The 17,157-nt window shown below is 45.3% G+C and overlaps 2 protein-coding genes across 11 annotated transcripts in view; one reads left to right on the top strand and one right to left on the bottom strand.

The window, feature by feature from the left end:
* HACD4 (3-hydroxyacyl-CoA dehydratase 4) overlaps window positions 1–17,157 on the bottom strand; it is a 76,402-nt gene that overhangs the window by 4,072 nt on the left and 55,173 nt on the right. The window contains exon 7 of one of the 2 annotated variants that reach the window (XR_007146087.1): window positions 1,903–2,043. Coding sequence is in view for 1 of the 2 variants with exons in the window: in XM_047828986.1 (XP_047684942.1) it covers window positions 9,115–9,131 (17 nt within the window). In the remaining variant the exon portion in view is untranslated. Of the gene's footprint in view, window positions 1–1,902; window positions 2,044–8,089; window positions 9,132–17,157 lie in introns of those variants that run through there. The other variant, XM_047828986.1, reaches the window with a different exon arrangement.
* FOCAD (focadhesin) overlaps window positions 1–17,157 on the top strand; it is a 313,853-nt gene that overhangs the window by 284,918 nt on the left and 11,778 nt on the right. For 8 of the 9 annotated variants that reach the window (XM_047828975.1, XM_047828979.1, XM_047828978.1 and 5 more), the window contains 6 exons: window positions 2,542–2,670; window positions 5,300–5,415; window positions 9,588–9,848; window positions 10,605–10,694; window positions 13,934–14,111; window positions 15,975–16,072. In XM_047828975.1, coding sequence (XP_047684931.1) covers window positions 2,542–2,670; window positions 5,300–5,415; window positions 9,588–9,848; window positions 10,605–10,694; window positions 13,934–14,111; window positions 15,975–16,072 — 872 coding nt within the window. Of the gene's footprint in view, window positions 1–2,541; window positions 2,671–5,299; window positions 5,416–9,587; window positions 9,849–10,604; window positions 10,695–13,933; window positions 14,112–15,974; window positions 16,073–17,157 lie in introns of those variants that run through there. The other variant, XR_007146086.1, reaches the window with a different exon arrangement.

Here is a 17,157-nt window from a genome sequence, read left to right as displayed (position 1 = left end):
TTGCTTCTACTTCTTGGCTGTTGTGAATAGCACTACTGTGAACACTGGTGTAAAAACATCTCTTCAAGATCCTGCTTTCAGTTCTTTGGAGTATAGACCCAGAATTCTATTTCTGATTTTTCGAGGAGTCATCATACTGTTTTCCATAGCCGTTCTACCATTTTATAATCCCACCAACAGTACACAGCGGTTCCAATCTCTCCTCATCTTCACCAACAATTGCGGAGTGTTAAATAACTTCCAAGATGTTATTTAAATTCAAGTTAGTTAATATATGGTGTAGTATGGGTTTCAGGAGTAGGATTCATTGATTCATCACTTTCATACATCACCCAGTGCTCATCACAACAAGTGCCCTCCTTAATACCCATCCCCCCACCCACCTCCCCTTTCTTTCCTTTTTCTTTAAAAAAAAAATAGCCATCCTAATGGATGTGAGTGAAGTGATATCTTACTGTGGTTTGATTTGCATCTCTCTAATGCTAAGTGATGTTGAGCATCTTTTCATATTTTTATTGGTCATTTTTGTATCCTCTCTAGAAAAACTCTACCTCTGCTTCTCCTTCCCCATATGCAGCATCTGCTGGTTCTGCTTCTCCTCTTTCTCTGTGCTTCTCCTTTCTGCAGCTGTTTGTCCTTTTGCAGACTTTGCCCAGCTTCTGTTTCCCTCTGTCTAGTCTCTCCTGATTCTGCTGTCTTTTCTGCCCAGCTACTACTGCTCCTGCGCTTCTCCTTTTTATGGTGTTTGTCCTTTTGCTGATTCTGCACCCACGTCTGCTTCCCCCGTGTTCAGTACCTGCTGATTCTGCTGCCTTGTCTGCCTCAGCTTCTCCCTTTTCCCTTGCTTCTCCTTTCTACAGCTGTTGTGCCTTTTGCTGACTCTGCCCCGCTTCTGCTTCCCTGTCTTAAGTGCCTACTGATTCTGCTGCCTTGTCTGCCTCAGCTTCTCCTTTCTCCCGTGCTTCTCCTTTCTCCCGTGCTTCTCCTTTCTGCAGCTGTTGTGCCTTTTGCTGACTCTGCCCCGCTTCTGCTTCCCCATCTTAAGTGCCTGCTGATTCTGCTGCCTTGTCTGCCTCAGCTTCTCCTTTCTCCCGTGCTTCTCCTTTCTGCAGCTGTTGTGCCTTTTGCTGACTCTGCCCCGCTTCTGCTTCCCTGTCTTAAGTGCCTATTGATTCTGCTGCCTTGTCTGCCTCAGCTTCTCCTTTCTCCTGTGCTTCTCCTTTCTCCCGTGCTTCTCCTTTCTGCAGCTGTTGTGCCTTTTGCTGACTCTGCCCTGCTTCTGCTTCCCCGTCTTAAGTGCCTACTGATTCTGCTGCCTTGTCTGCCTCAGCTTCTCCTTTCTCCCGTGCTTCTCCTTTCTACAGCTGTTGTGCCTTTTGCTGACTCTGCCCCGCTTCTGCTTCCCCGTCTTAAGTGCCTACTGATTCTGCTGCCTTGTCTGCCTCAGCTTCTCCTTTCTCCCGTGCTTCTCCTTTCTCCCGTGCTTCTCCTTTCTCCCGTGCTTCTCCTTTCTCCCGTGCTTCTCCTTTCTCCCGTGCTTCTCCTTTCTCCCGTGCTTCTCCTTTCTCCAGCTGTTGTGCCTTTTGCTGACTCTGCCCCGCTTCTGCTTCCCCGTCTTAAGTGCCTGCTGACTCTGCTGCGTTGTCTGCCTCAGCTTCTCCTTTCTCCCGTGCTTCTCCTTTCTGCAGCTGTTGTGCCTTTTGCTGACTCTGCCCCACCTTTGCTTCCCCTCTTTCACTGTCTGCTGATTCTGCTGCTTATCTCCTGATTCTACCCCTGATTATCCTTCTCCTACTGATGCTTTTCCTTTTACTCAGTCTGCTTCTCTTGCTGCTGATGCTGATTTCCCTTCTGCTACATATGTTGATCCGGCTGCTTTTGCTTTTCTCCTTGCTCCTTTACCTTTATACACATCATTTCCGGCTTCCTTCAGACTTCACTTTTACATGGCCCTTCATGGCTCCTCAAACCCTGACTGTGCCTTGTGGCTCCACTCATACCTGCTCCAGTGTCTCCTCATTTCAGTTGCAAATTAACCCGCACCTGGGGGAACAAAAAAAGAGTATGTTAAAGCCATAGCCCCATGCCGTAGATAGCTGTTTAGCCTGTGGATTAGCTGTTAACGGAAGGCACTTCCCTCTGGAGCTGTCAGCCTTGCACAGGCTGGAGAGTGAAAGCGGCAAGTCACATGGTACACAGCACGACCACTGTGGGCCACAGGGATGGAAGGACTTCATGGTCACTAGAAGGGACTATGCCTGACGAGGCGGCAATGGCCTCCTCTTCTGGAAGTAGATTGGGGAGTGAGTAATGGCGCAGTAACGTGGACGAGTGACTCTTTTTAGAAAGCTGGATGAAAAGGCAAAGAGCGTATGGAGGACAGTCAAGTAGTGACGTGGACCATTTCTGTCCAGACAAGAGGGAAAAACCAGAGGCAAGTGAGGAGGAGAAGAGCAGAGGAAGCAGGGTTTTGTAACGCAGGGGGTTGAGACTGAGAGCACAGAACGGAGCGTTTTACTAGTGTTTCCCTTTCTGTTGCAGGTCCTGAGTCTGTGCCTCCTTCCCTTCTCAAAGTCGTGATGAAACCCATCGCAGCTGTTGGAGAGAGCTACCAGTTCCCCCCCGTGAGCTGGGCCGCGCTCCTCTCGCCACTCATGAGGCTAAACTTCGGTAAATATCAAGTGTTTTCAGGCCTTCGGACTCCGCTTTTAGGACGTGACCCGAAGAGAAAAATAGATTCTGGGTCGCGAGTGACGGCGGCCGGAGAGACCTTTGCGATCGTGAGGTCCATCGGCTTGGGTGACCGTCTGGGCTCCTTTCCCTGAGTCACTTTATAGGTGGCTGAGGCCGAGGGGGAGGAGTTCCGATGACACGGGCCACACGCGCTCACCGAAACGAGACTGGACGGAAGCAGGCCCGTTGCTGGGCCGCGTGGCACAGGTCGCAGAGATTGCCGGTTTGATGGTCATCGGACCGCGTTTTCGGAGCTCTGGGATTCAAGGAAGCCCCCCCGGGGGAGGGTGGATTTGTTCTCTGTTGCTGTGGTAAGAGACCTGGCAGCCTGAAGCAGCTTGAAGCTGTACAGATGTATTGGCTTGGAGTTCTGTGGGTCCGAGGGCCAGCGTGGCTCCTGCCGGGCCAAAATCAAAGTATCGACAGAAAAGCATCCTTCCCTGGATGCCCTGGGGAGCGCTACGGCCTGAGCGATTTCGTCCTCCCGAAACTCACGCGTCGACATCCTGATCCCCGGTGTGATGCTATTGGGAGGTGGCGCTTGGGGAGGTGATCAGGTTGTGACTGTGGAGCCCTCGTGAACGGGATTGTTGCCCTTTATAAAAGAGGCCCCACCGCGCTCCCTTGCCTCTTCCACAGTGCGAGGACATGGCTAGAACTGGCCGTCGGCAGCCGGGAAAGCGGTCCCGCCCGAGCCCCCCATGCTGGCACCCTGATCTTGGGCTGCCAGCTGCCAGGGCTGTGAGAAATCAGTTTCTGTGGTTTATAAACCACCGAGTCTGTGATGTATTGGGATAGCAGTCCGAACAGAGTGAGACAGGGAGAATCCATTTCTTTCCCGCTTCTAGAGGCTGCCCACGTGCCTTGGCTTGCCATCCCCCGTGCTTCATCTGCAGAGCCCGCGTGGGAGGGCCGAAGCCTTTTCACGCTGTCCCCTTTCCGGTGCTCTACAACCAGGAAGGGTTTTCCGCATCAAAGACTCGTGTGATTCATGGGTCCCTTTGCACGGTCCAGGGTAACCTCCCCATCTCTCGTCCTTATTCCCAATCACATCTGAGAAGCTCCTTTGCCAAGCAAGGTAACATGTTCCCAGGTTCCAGGGATTAGGGTGTAGGCATCTTTGAGGGCCGTTATTCTGTCTGCCACAGATTCTTTGTGATGAGAGGCAGAGGGAATGCACATCCCAGCAACCTCTTTTGTGGAGTTAGTATATGCACATTTAATCCCATGTACATCCCCCCCACCCCCGCCAGCCCTGATCTCAAGAAAAAGTGGCATTGGTCGGGGGGGGGGGGGGGACAATTTTTTAACAATGCTATAATATCGTGTGTGTGTGTGTGTGTGTGTGTGTGTGTGTGTTTGCCTACTATTGTTTACAGTACGGTGCTCACGATATACAAAACGCCTCATAAACCATAATTTATATGCAGCTGAGAGGTTGCTCAAAGATGATTCTGACTCTGTACAGTTTTTCACTTAAATGCTTTCAGTTGAACCTAATACCTGTGTAAGATATGACGTCACCGATACTGTGTTTCTGGAGATTTCATTAAAAATTTTGTTCTCCTGGGGCGCCTGGGTGGCTCAGTCGGTTGAGCGTCCGATTTCAGCTCAGGTCAGGATCTAGCAGTTTGTGAGTTCAAGCCCCACGTCAGGCTCTGTGCTGTGACAGCTCAGAGCCTGGAGCCTGTTTCAGATTCTGTGTCTCCCTCTCTCTGCCCCTTCCCTGCTCTGTCTCTCTCTGTCTCTCAAAAATTAAAAAAAAAAAAAAATTGTGTTCTCCTGAGCCTCCCCCTACTTTTGTATGCTGTATTAAAAATGTTTATGTTTTAGTAAAAATCCTTAGAAAAAAGAAGAAAAGGGGTTGGGAAAATACGTGTGCTGATGAGGATCAGGCTACTAAAAGGACTCGATCACTGGGGGATGTGGCAACATTTTTAAGTCCTTCCAGACCTAAATGGATTTTTCTATGAACTGAATGCAAGGTAGAAGGAGAGGAAAACAGAGGCAAAGCGTTTTAGCTCGTGTTTTCTCAAATTTTTCATGGTATTTGATTATTTAGTTTTTATTTATTTATTTATTTATTTATTTATTTATAGAGAGAGAGAGAGAGAGAGAGAGAGAGAGAGAGCGAGCACGAGTGGGGCAGGGGCAGATGGAGACACAGAATCCGAAGCAGGCTCCAGGCGCTGAGCTGTCAGCACAGAGCCCGACGTGGGGCTCGAACCCACAAACCATGAGATCGTGACCTGAGCCGAAGTCAGATGCTTAACCGACTAAACCACCCAGGCAGGCGCCCCTTGATTATTTAGGTTTCTTGGGGCACCGGAAGAGAAATTTCCCAAGCTAGATCATGGCCCTTGCCAGTTCCAAGGCTTAACCTGCTGCTGCCTGCGGGCACATTCTTTGACTCACAATGAAAAGGTCACTTGAAATACCTTTCGGTTTACTCACGTTCTGTTACTTGTAGATGTCACACAAGCAGAGGCTTTGATTTAAGACAAGGAAGCCTGAAAAGGAATCCGAGAAGGAGCTGTGTTACCAATACTCTCTTCTTCTCTTTCAGGAGAAGAAATACAGCAGCTGTGCCTGGAAATTATGGTGACGCAGGCGCAATCATCCCAGAATGCAGCTGTGCTGTTGGGACTGTGGGTGATGCCACCACTGATCCACAGTCTGAGTGTATGTAGCAATTAAGGGTGTTGGGCAACAGGAGGATCTGGTTCTTTGGGGAAAGATTAATGTTCATCTGGGCGTATGTTCTCAAAGTCAAAGAGTGGCCAGATGTGATTTTGTAAAAATTGGGGGCTTGGCAATAGCTGGCCAGCAGATGGGAAGATTGTGACACAGAACTCTGCCCCAGCCGTCGACATTCATGCTTTCAGCTCCCCTTGATTATGAAAAAGGAAAATATGGTCAGAGATACGAAAGTTCCTTTCTCAAGATCCTCCAGCTAGAAAGTGATGGAGTTATGAGAGCCTAGGTTTATTTATATGGTATACAATATCATATAAATGATATTCATTGGTTTTGGTTTTGTTTCTTTTTGAGAGAGAGAGAAAGAGAGCGAGCACGTGCATGTGAGTAGGGGAGGGGCAGGGGGAACAGAGAATCCAAAGCGAGCTCTGTGCTGATGGCTCGAACTCATGAACCACAAGATCGTGACGTGAACCAAAGTTGGATGCTCAACCAACTGAGCCACCCTGGTGCCCCTGATATTTAGGAGGTATTAAGAAACAGGCAAATCCAATATGATCCCTCCCTTTCACAGAAAAGACAGCAATTCAGGTGAGCCTTGAAGGCTTGGTAGGATCTCATCAAGCATCAAGTTAGAGACACGGGGCACGTAGGTGGGAGGGTGTAGAAACATCTCTGCCAGCGTGTTGGGCTTGAACAAAGCGCTGAGGAAGAAGTGACCTAGCCTGATATCTACGACAGAAAGAGGGAGCCAGCACCTTCCAGGGTACAGGCCAAGGGTAAGTAGGAAGAATGGGATAAGATGGCTTAAAGAAAAGCAATTAGTAAATTGTATAATTTTGAGTATATTCTAAGGTGGGACAAGAAAAACCACACTCCATGATCCCTTAGAGGTTTACCAATTGATCGTAAGTTAAATGACCTCATCATTGTTACTCTTCTATTCAGGAGGCTTTAGTTCTTTGAGAATTTTGCCAAGCTCTTGTATTAGTTCCTCAGTCTTTTACCTTCAGTTCCTGTTGGGTACTTTTTTTCTTTTAAGCTCTGCTTCGTATTCTAATTCTCTTCCACTGAAGGGAGACGTGACTGAGGTCTGCATCCTTTGCATCAGCAGCTGTCATGAGCTATCTGCTCCAAGCACGTCCCGTGTAGCCGCCATTACTGAGTAGTGGCCACGTACCTGCGACTTGTAAGCACTCAGTGAGCGCTTCCTGACATCAGACTGAATCTGTCTTCGACCCTGACACACCAGTGTTTTTTACATCTTTGAGTTATAATTTATATTGCATAACATATGGCTATTTTAAATGTACAGTTTGATGGGTTCTGGTACATTTGTACATTTTAAAAAAAAATTTTTTTTTTCAACGTTTATTTATTTTTGGGACAGAGAGACAGAGCATGAACGGGGGAGGGGCAGAGAGAGAGGGAGACACAGAATCGGAAACAGGCTCCAGGCTCTGAGCCATCGGCCCAGAGCCCGACGCGGGGCTCGAACTACCGGACCGCGAGATCGTGACCTGGCTGAAGTCGGACGCTCAACCGACTGCGCCACCCAGGCGCCCCAGTACATTTTTATCCATCACCGATAATATTTCCATCACCCCCGGAAAGTTCCGTCGTGCCAACCTGGAGACAATCCCCGCTCCCAGTCTCAGACCCAGGCTACTGCTGATCTGCTTTTAGTCTCTATAATTTTTCCCTTTTTTTTTTTTTTTTGAAAGGAAGGAGAGCGCATGAATGAGGGAAGGGGGGTGGGGAAGAGAGGGAGAGAGAGAGAGAGAGAGAGAGAGAGAGAATCCCAAGCCTATAATTTTTCCCTTTTTTTTTTTTTTTTTGAAAGGAAGGAGAGCGCATGAATGAGGGAAGGGGGGTGGGGAAGAGAGAGAGAGAGAGAGAGAGAGAGAGAGAGAGAGAGAATCCCAAGCAGGCTTCATACCCAGTGCAGAGCCTGATGTCGGGCTCTTACGACTGTGAGATCATGACCTGAGCCAAAATCAAGAGTTGGACCCTTAACCAACTGAGCCACCCAGGTGCCCCTCTAATTTTTCCTTTTTTAAACAACTTTCATATAAACTTAAATTTCATGTAAACTTTAGAAATTCTTTAGAGTGGAATCATACAATATGAAGTCTTTTGTGCCCAGCTTATTCCACTTGTGAGAAGTAGATTTTATTGTTTCCAGTTTACAGGTTGACAAACTGAGGCAAATTGGGATCAAACAAAGTTTATGTAGCTAATATCTGGGAGTGAGTCTGGCTGACTCCAAAGTCCGTGTCTCAGACACTGTTCTATTAACTCCTCTTTCCTTTTGAACCAGGTAGAACTTGAACAGCCCGTTTCATTTACCTCAAAAATCTTTCTAGAATTGTTATCCTTCCACTTCTCTCTCAGATCTGTGTTACTTTTTTGCATTTGTCTTTGAGAATGGACTTTTCTTAACATCGTTGTTAATTAACAAATTAAGTTGGTGAATTCATTTTCTTAATTATATACCTTGTCTTTTTTAAAAAAACGATCGGAGGGCGCCTTGGTGGATCCATTGGTTAAGCGTCCGATTTTGGCTCGGTCATGATCTCATGAGCCTGGGGTGAGTTCGAGCCCCACCTAAGGCTCTGTGCTGACAGCTCGGAGCCTAGAGCCTGCTTCAGATTCTGTGTCTTCCTCTCTCTGCCCCTCCTTTGCTCACACTCTGTGTGTCTCTCTCTCCCTCAAACATAAGCAAACATTAAAAAAAAATTTAAATATCAGTTGCCAAAGGCTTAAGATGACAATGTTATCCTTGAATTACATAATCTTTGGAACTAGTTTTTAACTACAGATAATTTCAGGATTCTCCATGTTATAACTGGAGCCTCGCCTAAAAATCATAGGGTGTTGCAAAAAAGATACATATTGTGTTTATCTGCAGTCATCAGAAAGTTAAGGGTGTTTTCTTTCATTAACATTGTTGCAAGTAGTTTCTTTTTGCACTGGTATTGCTAAAAGTTGCTATTTTAAATCCTCTCTGCAGCACTAATTTAGGACAACTATGCCAGATTAAATTGTTTCATACTGGTTTATTTAGGGGTTCCATTTTCACTCCTCAGTAGGTGTTCTGTATTTCTCATATGCTTCTTCACTCATTAATTCACCCAGTTCTGAAGGATTACTGAGTGTTATCTTGATCAGCCAACCATCTTCATACCAAGATTTGTTGACAAGTCCTGTATTTTCTGCAAAAGCTTCATCAATTTCAGTTACTTGTCCTGATAGAGAATAGAGTTCACTAGCAGCTTGCACACTTTTCAAAGCACCAAACTCTTCTTGTTCAATCTTGTCCCCACTTCAGGCACGCGACGGTAAACAGCATCTCACAAAGTGTCCTGTGCAAAACTGCTGATTCCCACTGTTCCAATGCCATTTTCTGTTGTTATGCATTCATGTTTGTCTGTGGATTTACGCGCCGATAGCGGAACGGAGCAGGTGCTCCGTGTCCAGTCGGCGCCCGCCCTCAGCCCCCAGGGCCGGGACAGGCCACATGCTCCGCCCATTTCGAAGAATTTTCTTAACGTCTCTGACACAGAGCTCTTTTTAACCATGCGCCTTTCCGGCCCTCATGACCTCCAGCATGCCACGGTCAGTTCTACGTGTTCAGCTGCTGCTCCTCTTTGGTCAAAAATGGTTCTGGCATGCCAGTTCTCCTTATCTCCTTATGCTTCCTAGAAGAAGAAATTAATAATATCAGATACTCTGGCCAGTCGATTTCCTGCAGATGAGGCTTTCATGTCCAGGATTTATTTTATTATTATTTTTTTTTTTGCCAGAGAATGTGACCTTTTAAGACTAAATAGCAACTGTCAAGTACTTTCAAAAGTTAGCATTTTGTTCCCCTCCCCAAAACAATCCTGGGCTTAAGCTGAGTGGTTCCCAGATGGATTGGCAGATACCGTATATACACAAGTTGCCCCGGACCACAGGTCACTGCAGTGGCCACAATTGCAGGCAGCGGTGGCCCACTGGACCGTGAAGCTGGGGGGAAATGAGGGGCAGGGAAATAACCTTGAACCTTTCATCTCTCAATGTGCCCTCAAACACAGGGGGTGACCTTGAGGTTTTAAACCCTGCAAGCCCAGACTTGGCCCGTTTCTTCCTGACCTCTTTTGGTTTGCTTCCAGTTGAACGCCAAGAAATACCTCCTGGTTTCTACACCTCTGTGGATAAAACATGTCTCAGACGAACAGATGGCGGGTTTTGTTGAAAACTTAATGGTGGCGGTGTTTAAAACGGCTTCCCCACTTCCCAATCCCGAGTTATGCATCAGTGCCTTACAGGGCCTGAGTCAGGCCATGAAACTGCCCAGCCCTGCCCACCACCTCTGGAGTCTGCTCTGCGAAGCCACCGGGAAGATTTTTGACCTTCTGCCAAAGAAGATTCGGGTGAGGAACAAAAATATTTACATTCCTGACCATTTATGTTTGGGATTTTTTTTTAAGCCCTTTTGGCAAAGCAGGGAGGTGTATGTTTTAAGAATGTGGTGGGAAGGCTAGGAAGAAAATAACCGCATTTTGCACTAAGAATGTGTTTGCTTCCAAGATCTAAATTGAGGTTGAATATTTAGAACCAACGTTTTGAGCAAGCTTAGAAACGGGTTAACCAGTGCTACACCAGGAAATATGCGGCCAGGCCTTTTACCAGATGCCTGTCGGAGACGAACAAGCACAGAAGCCCTTACGCGTTAGACCTGGAGAATCTCTGAGCATGTTGTCCAATATATGACTTCTATCAAGTGACGCAATATATTTCTGAATTATTTAACTTCTTTGCAGCTTTACGAAGAAGTTAAAAATCTGTGTGGAATGATGGATTCTGATAAGGAGAAAAAGTACAGCCCAACAAAATAATAGGAAAGATTGTGTCGTTGCTGCTGTTTTAAAGTAAGCTCTATGCGCAACGTGGGGCTTGAACTCAAGACCCTAGGTCAAGTGTCATGTGGTCTACTGACTGAGCCAGCCAGGTGCCCTGGAAAGATGGGTTTTTTTAGTGCCAAAAACTGGCCATATGTTCTGGTTTGATTAAAATCTCAGAGACTGCTGTTCATGGAGATAAGCAAATCTAATAATTTGTCGGAACATTGAGAATATATCTGTTATCTTACGTTGTATTTTGACCTGCTTGTGATTTTTCCTTACCAGAGAAATGATCTAGAGCTATATATCAGCGTAGCAAAATGCCTCTCAGAAATGACAGATGATGAAGCCAATCGAGTTGCCCAGATTACTGAGGTAATAACATATCTCTGTATTTATTTCCATTATTGAAGCGGGACTTACAGTTGAAGAGATGGTTTATCCTTTTTGATTGAAGCTACTTTTGCCTCTTCTTTCTTACTGGATAATTTCAGGAAACTATCCCTGCTTCACTGTGGGGGTCTCATGCTCAGCCTCATGGAACGGATGGATAGATAGATGAATGGCTTTTTAACCTACCTAATCCCACTTTGTCAAGAACATTTTAGTGTCACCTATGGGCAAACGTAAGCGCAGGGCAACGTCTTCAATACCAAATCCAGAAGCGTGGGAATATTCTGGCTGAAAAGCTTGCGGTGCACGGAAACCATGAAGTAGTCTTGTTTTTAAATTTATTTTCTCTCACCTGGTACTTATCCTTTTGTAATGAAGAAAGGTGGCTAATTGAAAAACAAGCACCATTAGCACGGACACAGCTAATGGACAAGTGCTCCTGGTACCCACACCCAAAGGATGAGTGAGTAACATACCAATAAAGTTGCCACATTTAGTTAGCATGATAGATGTCTTATTAGATTTGAATTGCCTGTAAACAATGTTTTTTTTTTTTAGTATAAGTATATCCCAATGGACATACTTATTCCAATGGCAACCCCGCATACCAGGTAATAGCAAAGGTCTAGAGAATTATGGGCCCTTATCCAACTGGTGGACCTCTTACCATTTATTTCGCTCAAGATGGCAGGTTCAGTTGAATCCTTGAATTTCTGCATCGTGTAGCACTGATTCCCAAAATGGGGTCCCTTGGACCCAGCAGCATAAGCCTGGGAGCTGACTGGAAATGAAAATTCTAGAGTCCCACTTCAGGTCTGCTGAGTCAGAGGTGGGGCCCAGGAGTGTGGTTCAACAGTCCCTCCAGGTGATTGTGCTGCATCCTGAGGTTTGAGAACCCCTGCTAGACCATTTGGAATATCAGGTTTTGGAGATGAGTTGAAGCAAGGATGAACACTATGAGGAAACGAGTGAGAGAAGGAACTATAGAGCCTCACCGGTCGGGTTTGAAATCCAGCTCTGTAATTTACTAGCAGTGTGACCTTGGTCACGTTTCATAACCTGCCTCACTTTCCGCATCTACGAAAGAAAGATAATAGCACCTACCTCCTAGAGTTGGTTTGAGAGTTACAATGACTTAATCCATGTTAAGTTCTTGGAAACGTACCTGACCCGAGGCGAGCACTCAGTAATTATTCATTATCCTAATTATCACATTCGTGTAATCTATTACATCCTGTTATTATGATATTCGTGTAATATAGTTGGAAGCAATGCATGTAATTTACTTCGCGATACCTAGAGCCAAAGGTTGCTGTGGTACTCACCCGGGTTCTTAAAGTACCAGTTAGAACATTTTCACGTTCTAGCAAAAATAAGTTCTATTATTCAATAGTGTTCTGAGGTCCCCAAAAGTGTGTTTTACCGAGGTCCGTGCTTTTTAAACTCATTTCTGGAAGGAATGGAGGTTAGAATAAGGCAATGGTGAAGAGCTCAGACCTCCTGGTTTCACTTCTCACTCTGCCCGTGTAGCCACGTGACCTTAACTGAGCAAGTTACTTAACTTCTGTGCTTCCAAAGGGAAGGATGATGGTAGTCGTCTGCATCGGGTGGTGTGAAAATTAAATGGTCAATACAGGGCTTCTCGAACTTGCTGGTCTCAGGAGTACTTCAGTGTCTTAAAAGTTGTTGAGGATTCCCAAGGGCTTTGATTTAAATGGTCCTCTCTTTCAGTAAATCCATTGCATCTCAGTATAAGTAAGAATTTTTGAAAACAAAACAAAACGAAAAAGTGACATTGTTTTACATTTTTTGCCGATCTGCTTCCTCCATCTGGCCTCTCTTCGAAATTTCTTTAATGTTGACTTCTCCTGGCTGCTGCTTCACTTAATCTGTTGCAATGTTGTTTTGGTGAAGTATGGGGGGGGAATCGTAGCCTCATAGAAATAATGTCGGTAGAAAAGGGAACAATGTGTCAATAGTTACAGATAATTATGGATATCTTTTTTTTCTTTTTTTTTTTTTTTTGATGTTGCAACAAAACTCAACAAGCCGTGTTTTCTTCGGGGTAGTTGCAGGGTGTAGAATGTGAATTCATGTCAGTGAACTTGACATACTCTGCTATATTAAACTCCATCGGTCTGTCTTGCACTGTGGGTCTTCTCCCCAACGTACGATATTACAAAATCATTTGGAAAATACCGAATCACTGAGTCTTGAAAATCCTCCACACATTGATCCATTTCATTATTCCGTATCAAAACATCACGTTGGTTAAAATCCTCAGAAAAGCCTTTTATGCATTGTGAAGCTGCCAACTCACGGTAGCAAATACAGATTTTCCAAAAACCAGATTTTCACGTGAAAGCTCAGGTTTTATCATTGGCAACAAATACTGCCAAGTATTTCCTCGAAGCGACAGGCCCACTTTCTTCGACTGAAAACAACAACGACAATAGTCTGTTAAATATTCAGTCTGAATAACCATAGTTTGTCCATCCTTCGTCCTTGCAGGTCAGTGGTGTTCCATAAAAAACTGGCCGTGTTGAGTTCACAGCGCAAACTCACAAGTGTTTTCCCTGGAGACAACCCTCCTACTTGGGTATGCTGCAGAAAGCCCTTCTGCGGACTTCCTGTTTTATACAGGCTATTAAAAAGATGTGTACTCAAGGGCAAAGGTGTGATGAAACTAATAATTGTCATTGTTTACAAGAGCATTTTAAATAAAACTTGGTTTTTAAAAAGTTGGAAGTAGCAGCAACAAATACAGCGACTGTTACTGGAGTTTGGGCACTAGTGTGAATATAGTTTGACCCCACAGACCCTTTAAAAGGGTCTTGGGGTCCCTCAGAGGTCTGGGTACCGCACTTTGTGACCTGCTGAGTGAATACACGTTAATGGTGCCTGGCACGTAAGTACCGTGTTTGTTAGTTGTCGTTATTATTATTTGTGTGTTCTTACAAAATATCACCACCGATCAACCCCTGAAATCACTTACGGTTTTTATGAGAAAACGGGAGGTGACATTACAACCTTCCGTCTGTACGTACACTTTAAAATCTAGCACACGAGGCAGATAGGTCACACGCTGCAGGAAACGAACAGTTTTAGCATTCGGAATAATAACCCACTTTAAACTCACCCTTTCTGCTTTGCCCTTGCCTCGAGGTTTCATAATGACTTCAGCTAATTTAATAGTAACAGAACAGTTTGCTTTTTTGCAGAGCAGCGTAGAAAAGGCTGCCTTTGTCAGACTGTACTTGGTCTCTCAAGGACGATTCCCCTTGACGGGCTTGACTGATATACTCAGCGTTGCTATTCAGCACCGTGAAAAAGACACACTAGCTTGGATGGTACTGCACGGTTTATACCAAGCCCGGATTGTGAGCCATGCCAACACAGGTAAGCCCAGCCCGGGGCGAACAGCAGAAACCGAAAGATCTGCCTGCCTACCTTCCCCTTTGAGCTATAATTATTTCCTCCACTTCAAAACTAGGTTAATGCCTCTTGACACAGGAGAGCTCTGGTTACCCCCCCCCCCAAAGAAGAGCACCTTAAGTGGAAAGACCTGTTCCAGCTCCCAACCCCCACCTCAGAGATAGAAATGGATTCCGCTGGTGACTTTCATATTGTCTTTAGCCCTCCGGGCCCTCGAGGATATCAACAAGTTTATCAGGTTGATTCTGCCTGCTTCCATTACTCAAACAGGATGTCAATTGATTCTGCCTCATGTTTTCTTGAGAATGGCTCTTGGATGGTTATTTACCAAACAAGTAAAAAAAAAAAAAAAAAGAAAACAGCCACAACAAAATTACATCGTTATTCTAGAAGAGAACTTCTCAAGGGTGAGAGGGATAAAATCTGGGCGCCCTAACTGCATCCTCAAGCCCGAAGCTCTAGGCCTGAAGCTCTCTCTGCTAGTGAATCAGACGGTAGAACTTTTAGATCGTCGTAGACATTTATACTTTAAATTTTTTTTTTTTCACGTTTATTTATTTTTGGGACAGAGAGAGACAGAGCATGAACGGGGGAGGGGCAGAGAGAGAGGGAGACACAGAATCGGAAACAGGCTCCAGGCTCCGCGCCATCAGCCCAGAGCCCGACGCGGGGCTCGAACTCCCGGACCGCGAGATCGTGACCTGGCTGAAGTCGGACGCTTAACCGACTGCGCCACCCAGGCGCCCCGACATTTATACTTTAATAGTCATCTGAAAGGGCAGCTCCCCCATTTCTCCTCCTACACCTTTGGTCACGTTGCGTGACGTCTACGCTCTTTTCTGAATGACACCCGGCTTCGGTAGATCAGGTAGGACCTGGAAACCCGAGTGCCCCTAGGCAACTTCTGGTTCTGTATCTTCCGTATTTTCCTCATCATCTTGTATCTTCGAGGTTGTGAGTGAAAACCGGCAGGCAGAATTGTAGTGCCCTTTGTGAGACTGTACAGGAAATTTTGATTTGTTCTCCTCTTTGGCAATCGAGATGGTTGTCTCCTATCCGCATTAGTGTCTGCCCAGTGAAAAATGACCCTGTGATGAAAAGCTAGATTTTTTACTCTAAATCAAAAGTGCATTTATCAAGAAGAAATCTACTAGGTGTTCCCAGTGAAACACGAGGATACGCGAAGTGAACTGAACTCAATTTGAGAGGGCCTTGGGGTCTAACTAGCTGGCCTTCCCATTTAATTCCTGTTCTCCTTTTCCTCACTTAAATTTGACAGCCTTCCCAAGTAATCTTTACTGTGCTGGGAATTCTCCTTTTTAAAAAATAAAAAAGGAAAAAAAATCAATATTTATGCTGGTGTTTGTCCCCCAGGTACTGTATAATAGCTGGCTTTTATTTTTCTTTTTATGTCTTTGGGATAGGCTTTCTCTGGGATTTGGGCATAAAATGGGAACATCTAAGTTAAAGGAAGACCTATAAAAACAACAGTCAACATTACTGACTTGCTGGCATGCCAGGTTTCTCCTCGTGTGTTTAATGCTGAGAGAGAAACTCCAGTAAGTGCATTTTATCACTAGTGGGGGCGCAGTTTTGAAGAACAGATCACCTTTTGAAAAGAAAGACACAAATACGGTCCCTCTGACATGCAGAGCGTCAAAGAACTCTCGCGCAAAATCACAGTCTCACGTATTGCAAGAGGATTTGAAACCGTTTCATGGAATCCTCACTGGGTGCTATGCTTTAGTTATGATGGCTATTACCGATGGGTCTTACATTTCATAGGAAAACCGTGGTCTGGTACAAAAACATCCTTTTCTGTTTCAGGCGTGTTGAAGAGAATGGAATGGCTCTTGGAACTGATGGGTTACATCAGAAACCTTGCATACCAGTCTACCTCTGTTCAGAACGTGGCTCTTGACGAGGTACAATCTAGAGGCGTGACCTGTGGCTTTCTTAAAATGTACAACTTATGTTTGCTCTCCCCAAAGACAAAAAAAAAAAAAAAGGTTGCTGCTTGCTTGCTTTCCACGCCCTCCCCCCCCCCCCCCACATTCTTTTTATTTTTGGGAAGTGATGATGATAACTCTCCGATGTCACAAGGAAATGGATGTGCTTGCCTGGCTCCCAAAGACTGCTAGGGCTGCCCTTCAAAAAATATTTTCAACAGAAAAAGTTCCTCAACAGGCAGAACACAGAGGACACTAGCTGATGAGGGAACCCAGGGTTCTGTGCCCTTGGCCTTGACCCCACCAAGGAGGTGAGGTACATTTGTACCGGCCCAGAGAATGTCTTCAAACACCTGGTTTGAAGAGGTTCCTGAAGCGTATGCAAGTAATCTGTGTTCGCGCCGATGCTTAACGTGCGTGAGAGGAGTTTCAGCACACCTGTAATATGAAGTGTGACCCAAAAAAGATTCACAACCATTGATAGTAGGTAAATGAAAATAGAAAAGGTTAATGCATAAAAGGAAGACAGCACTTTCCACTCTGCTTATTTTCTTGACTTTGCTGCCCACTGTGCATTTTTTAGTAGTAGATTTTTTTTTTTCTGTAGGCATGACTCATTCACAGGTATCCCGCTGACGCTGACGGTGTGAGTGGCATTTGTATAAGCTGGGATGTTGTTTGAAATGCTGACGAGCTTTGTAGAAGAGTTGGGTATAGGGTTGAAATTGTAATCAGTGAGATTATGAATTTTAAGGAAGTAAAGAAGACTTCTTAAGCTTTGTGTTTACCGAGAAGAATCTGTCTTCTTTTCCTTCTGATCTCCTAAGGTTTTGCCAACGTTCTGTTTTCTTGCAAACATCTTATTTATTTATTTATTTATTTATTTATTTATTTATTAAAAAAATTTTTTTTTAAAACCTAGAAAATACAGATAAACAGGAGTGTCGTTTAAATCACAAGTCGGGGGGCGCCTGGGTGGCGTAGTCGGTTAAGCGTCGACTTCAGCCAGGTCACGATCTCACGGTCCGTGAGTTCGAGCCCCGCATCGGGCTCTGGGCTGA

The sequence above is a fragment of the Prionailurus viverrinus genome, chromosome D4, assembly GCF_022837055.1.
Source record: "Prionailurus viverrinus isolate Anna chromosome D4, UM_Priviv_1.0, whole genome shotgun sequence".
NCBI classification, from domain to species: domain Eukaryota; kingdom Metazoa; phylum Chordata; class Mammalia; order Carnivora; family Felidae; genus Prionailurus; species Prionailurus viverrinus.
The sequence above is the reverse complement of the archived record's forward strand: the minus strand, read 5'-3'. Positions and strand labels throughout refer to the sequence as shown.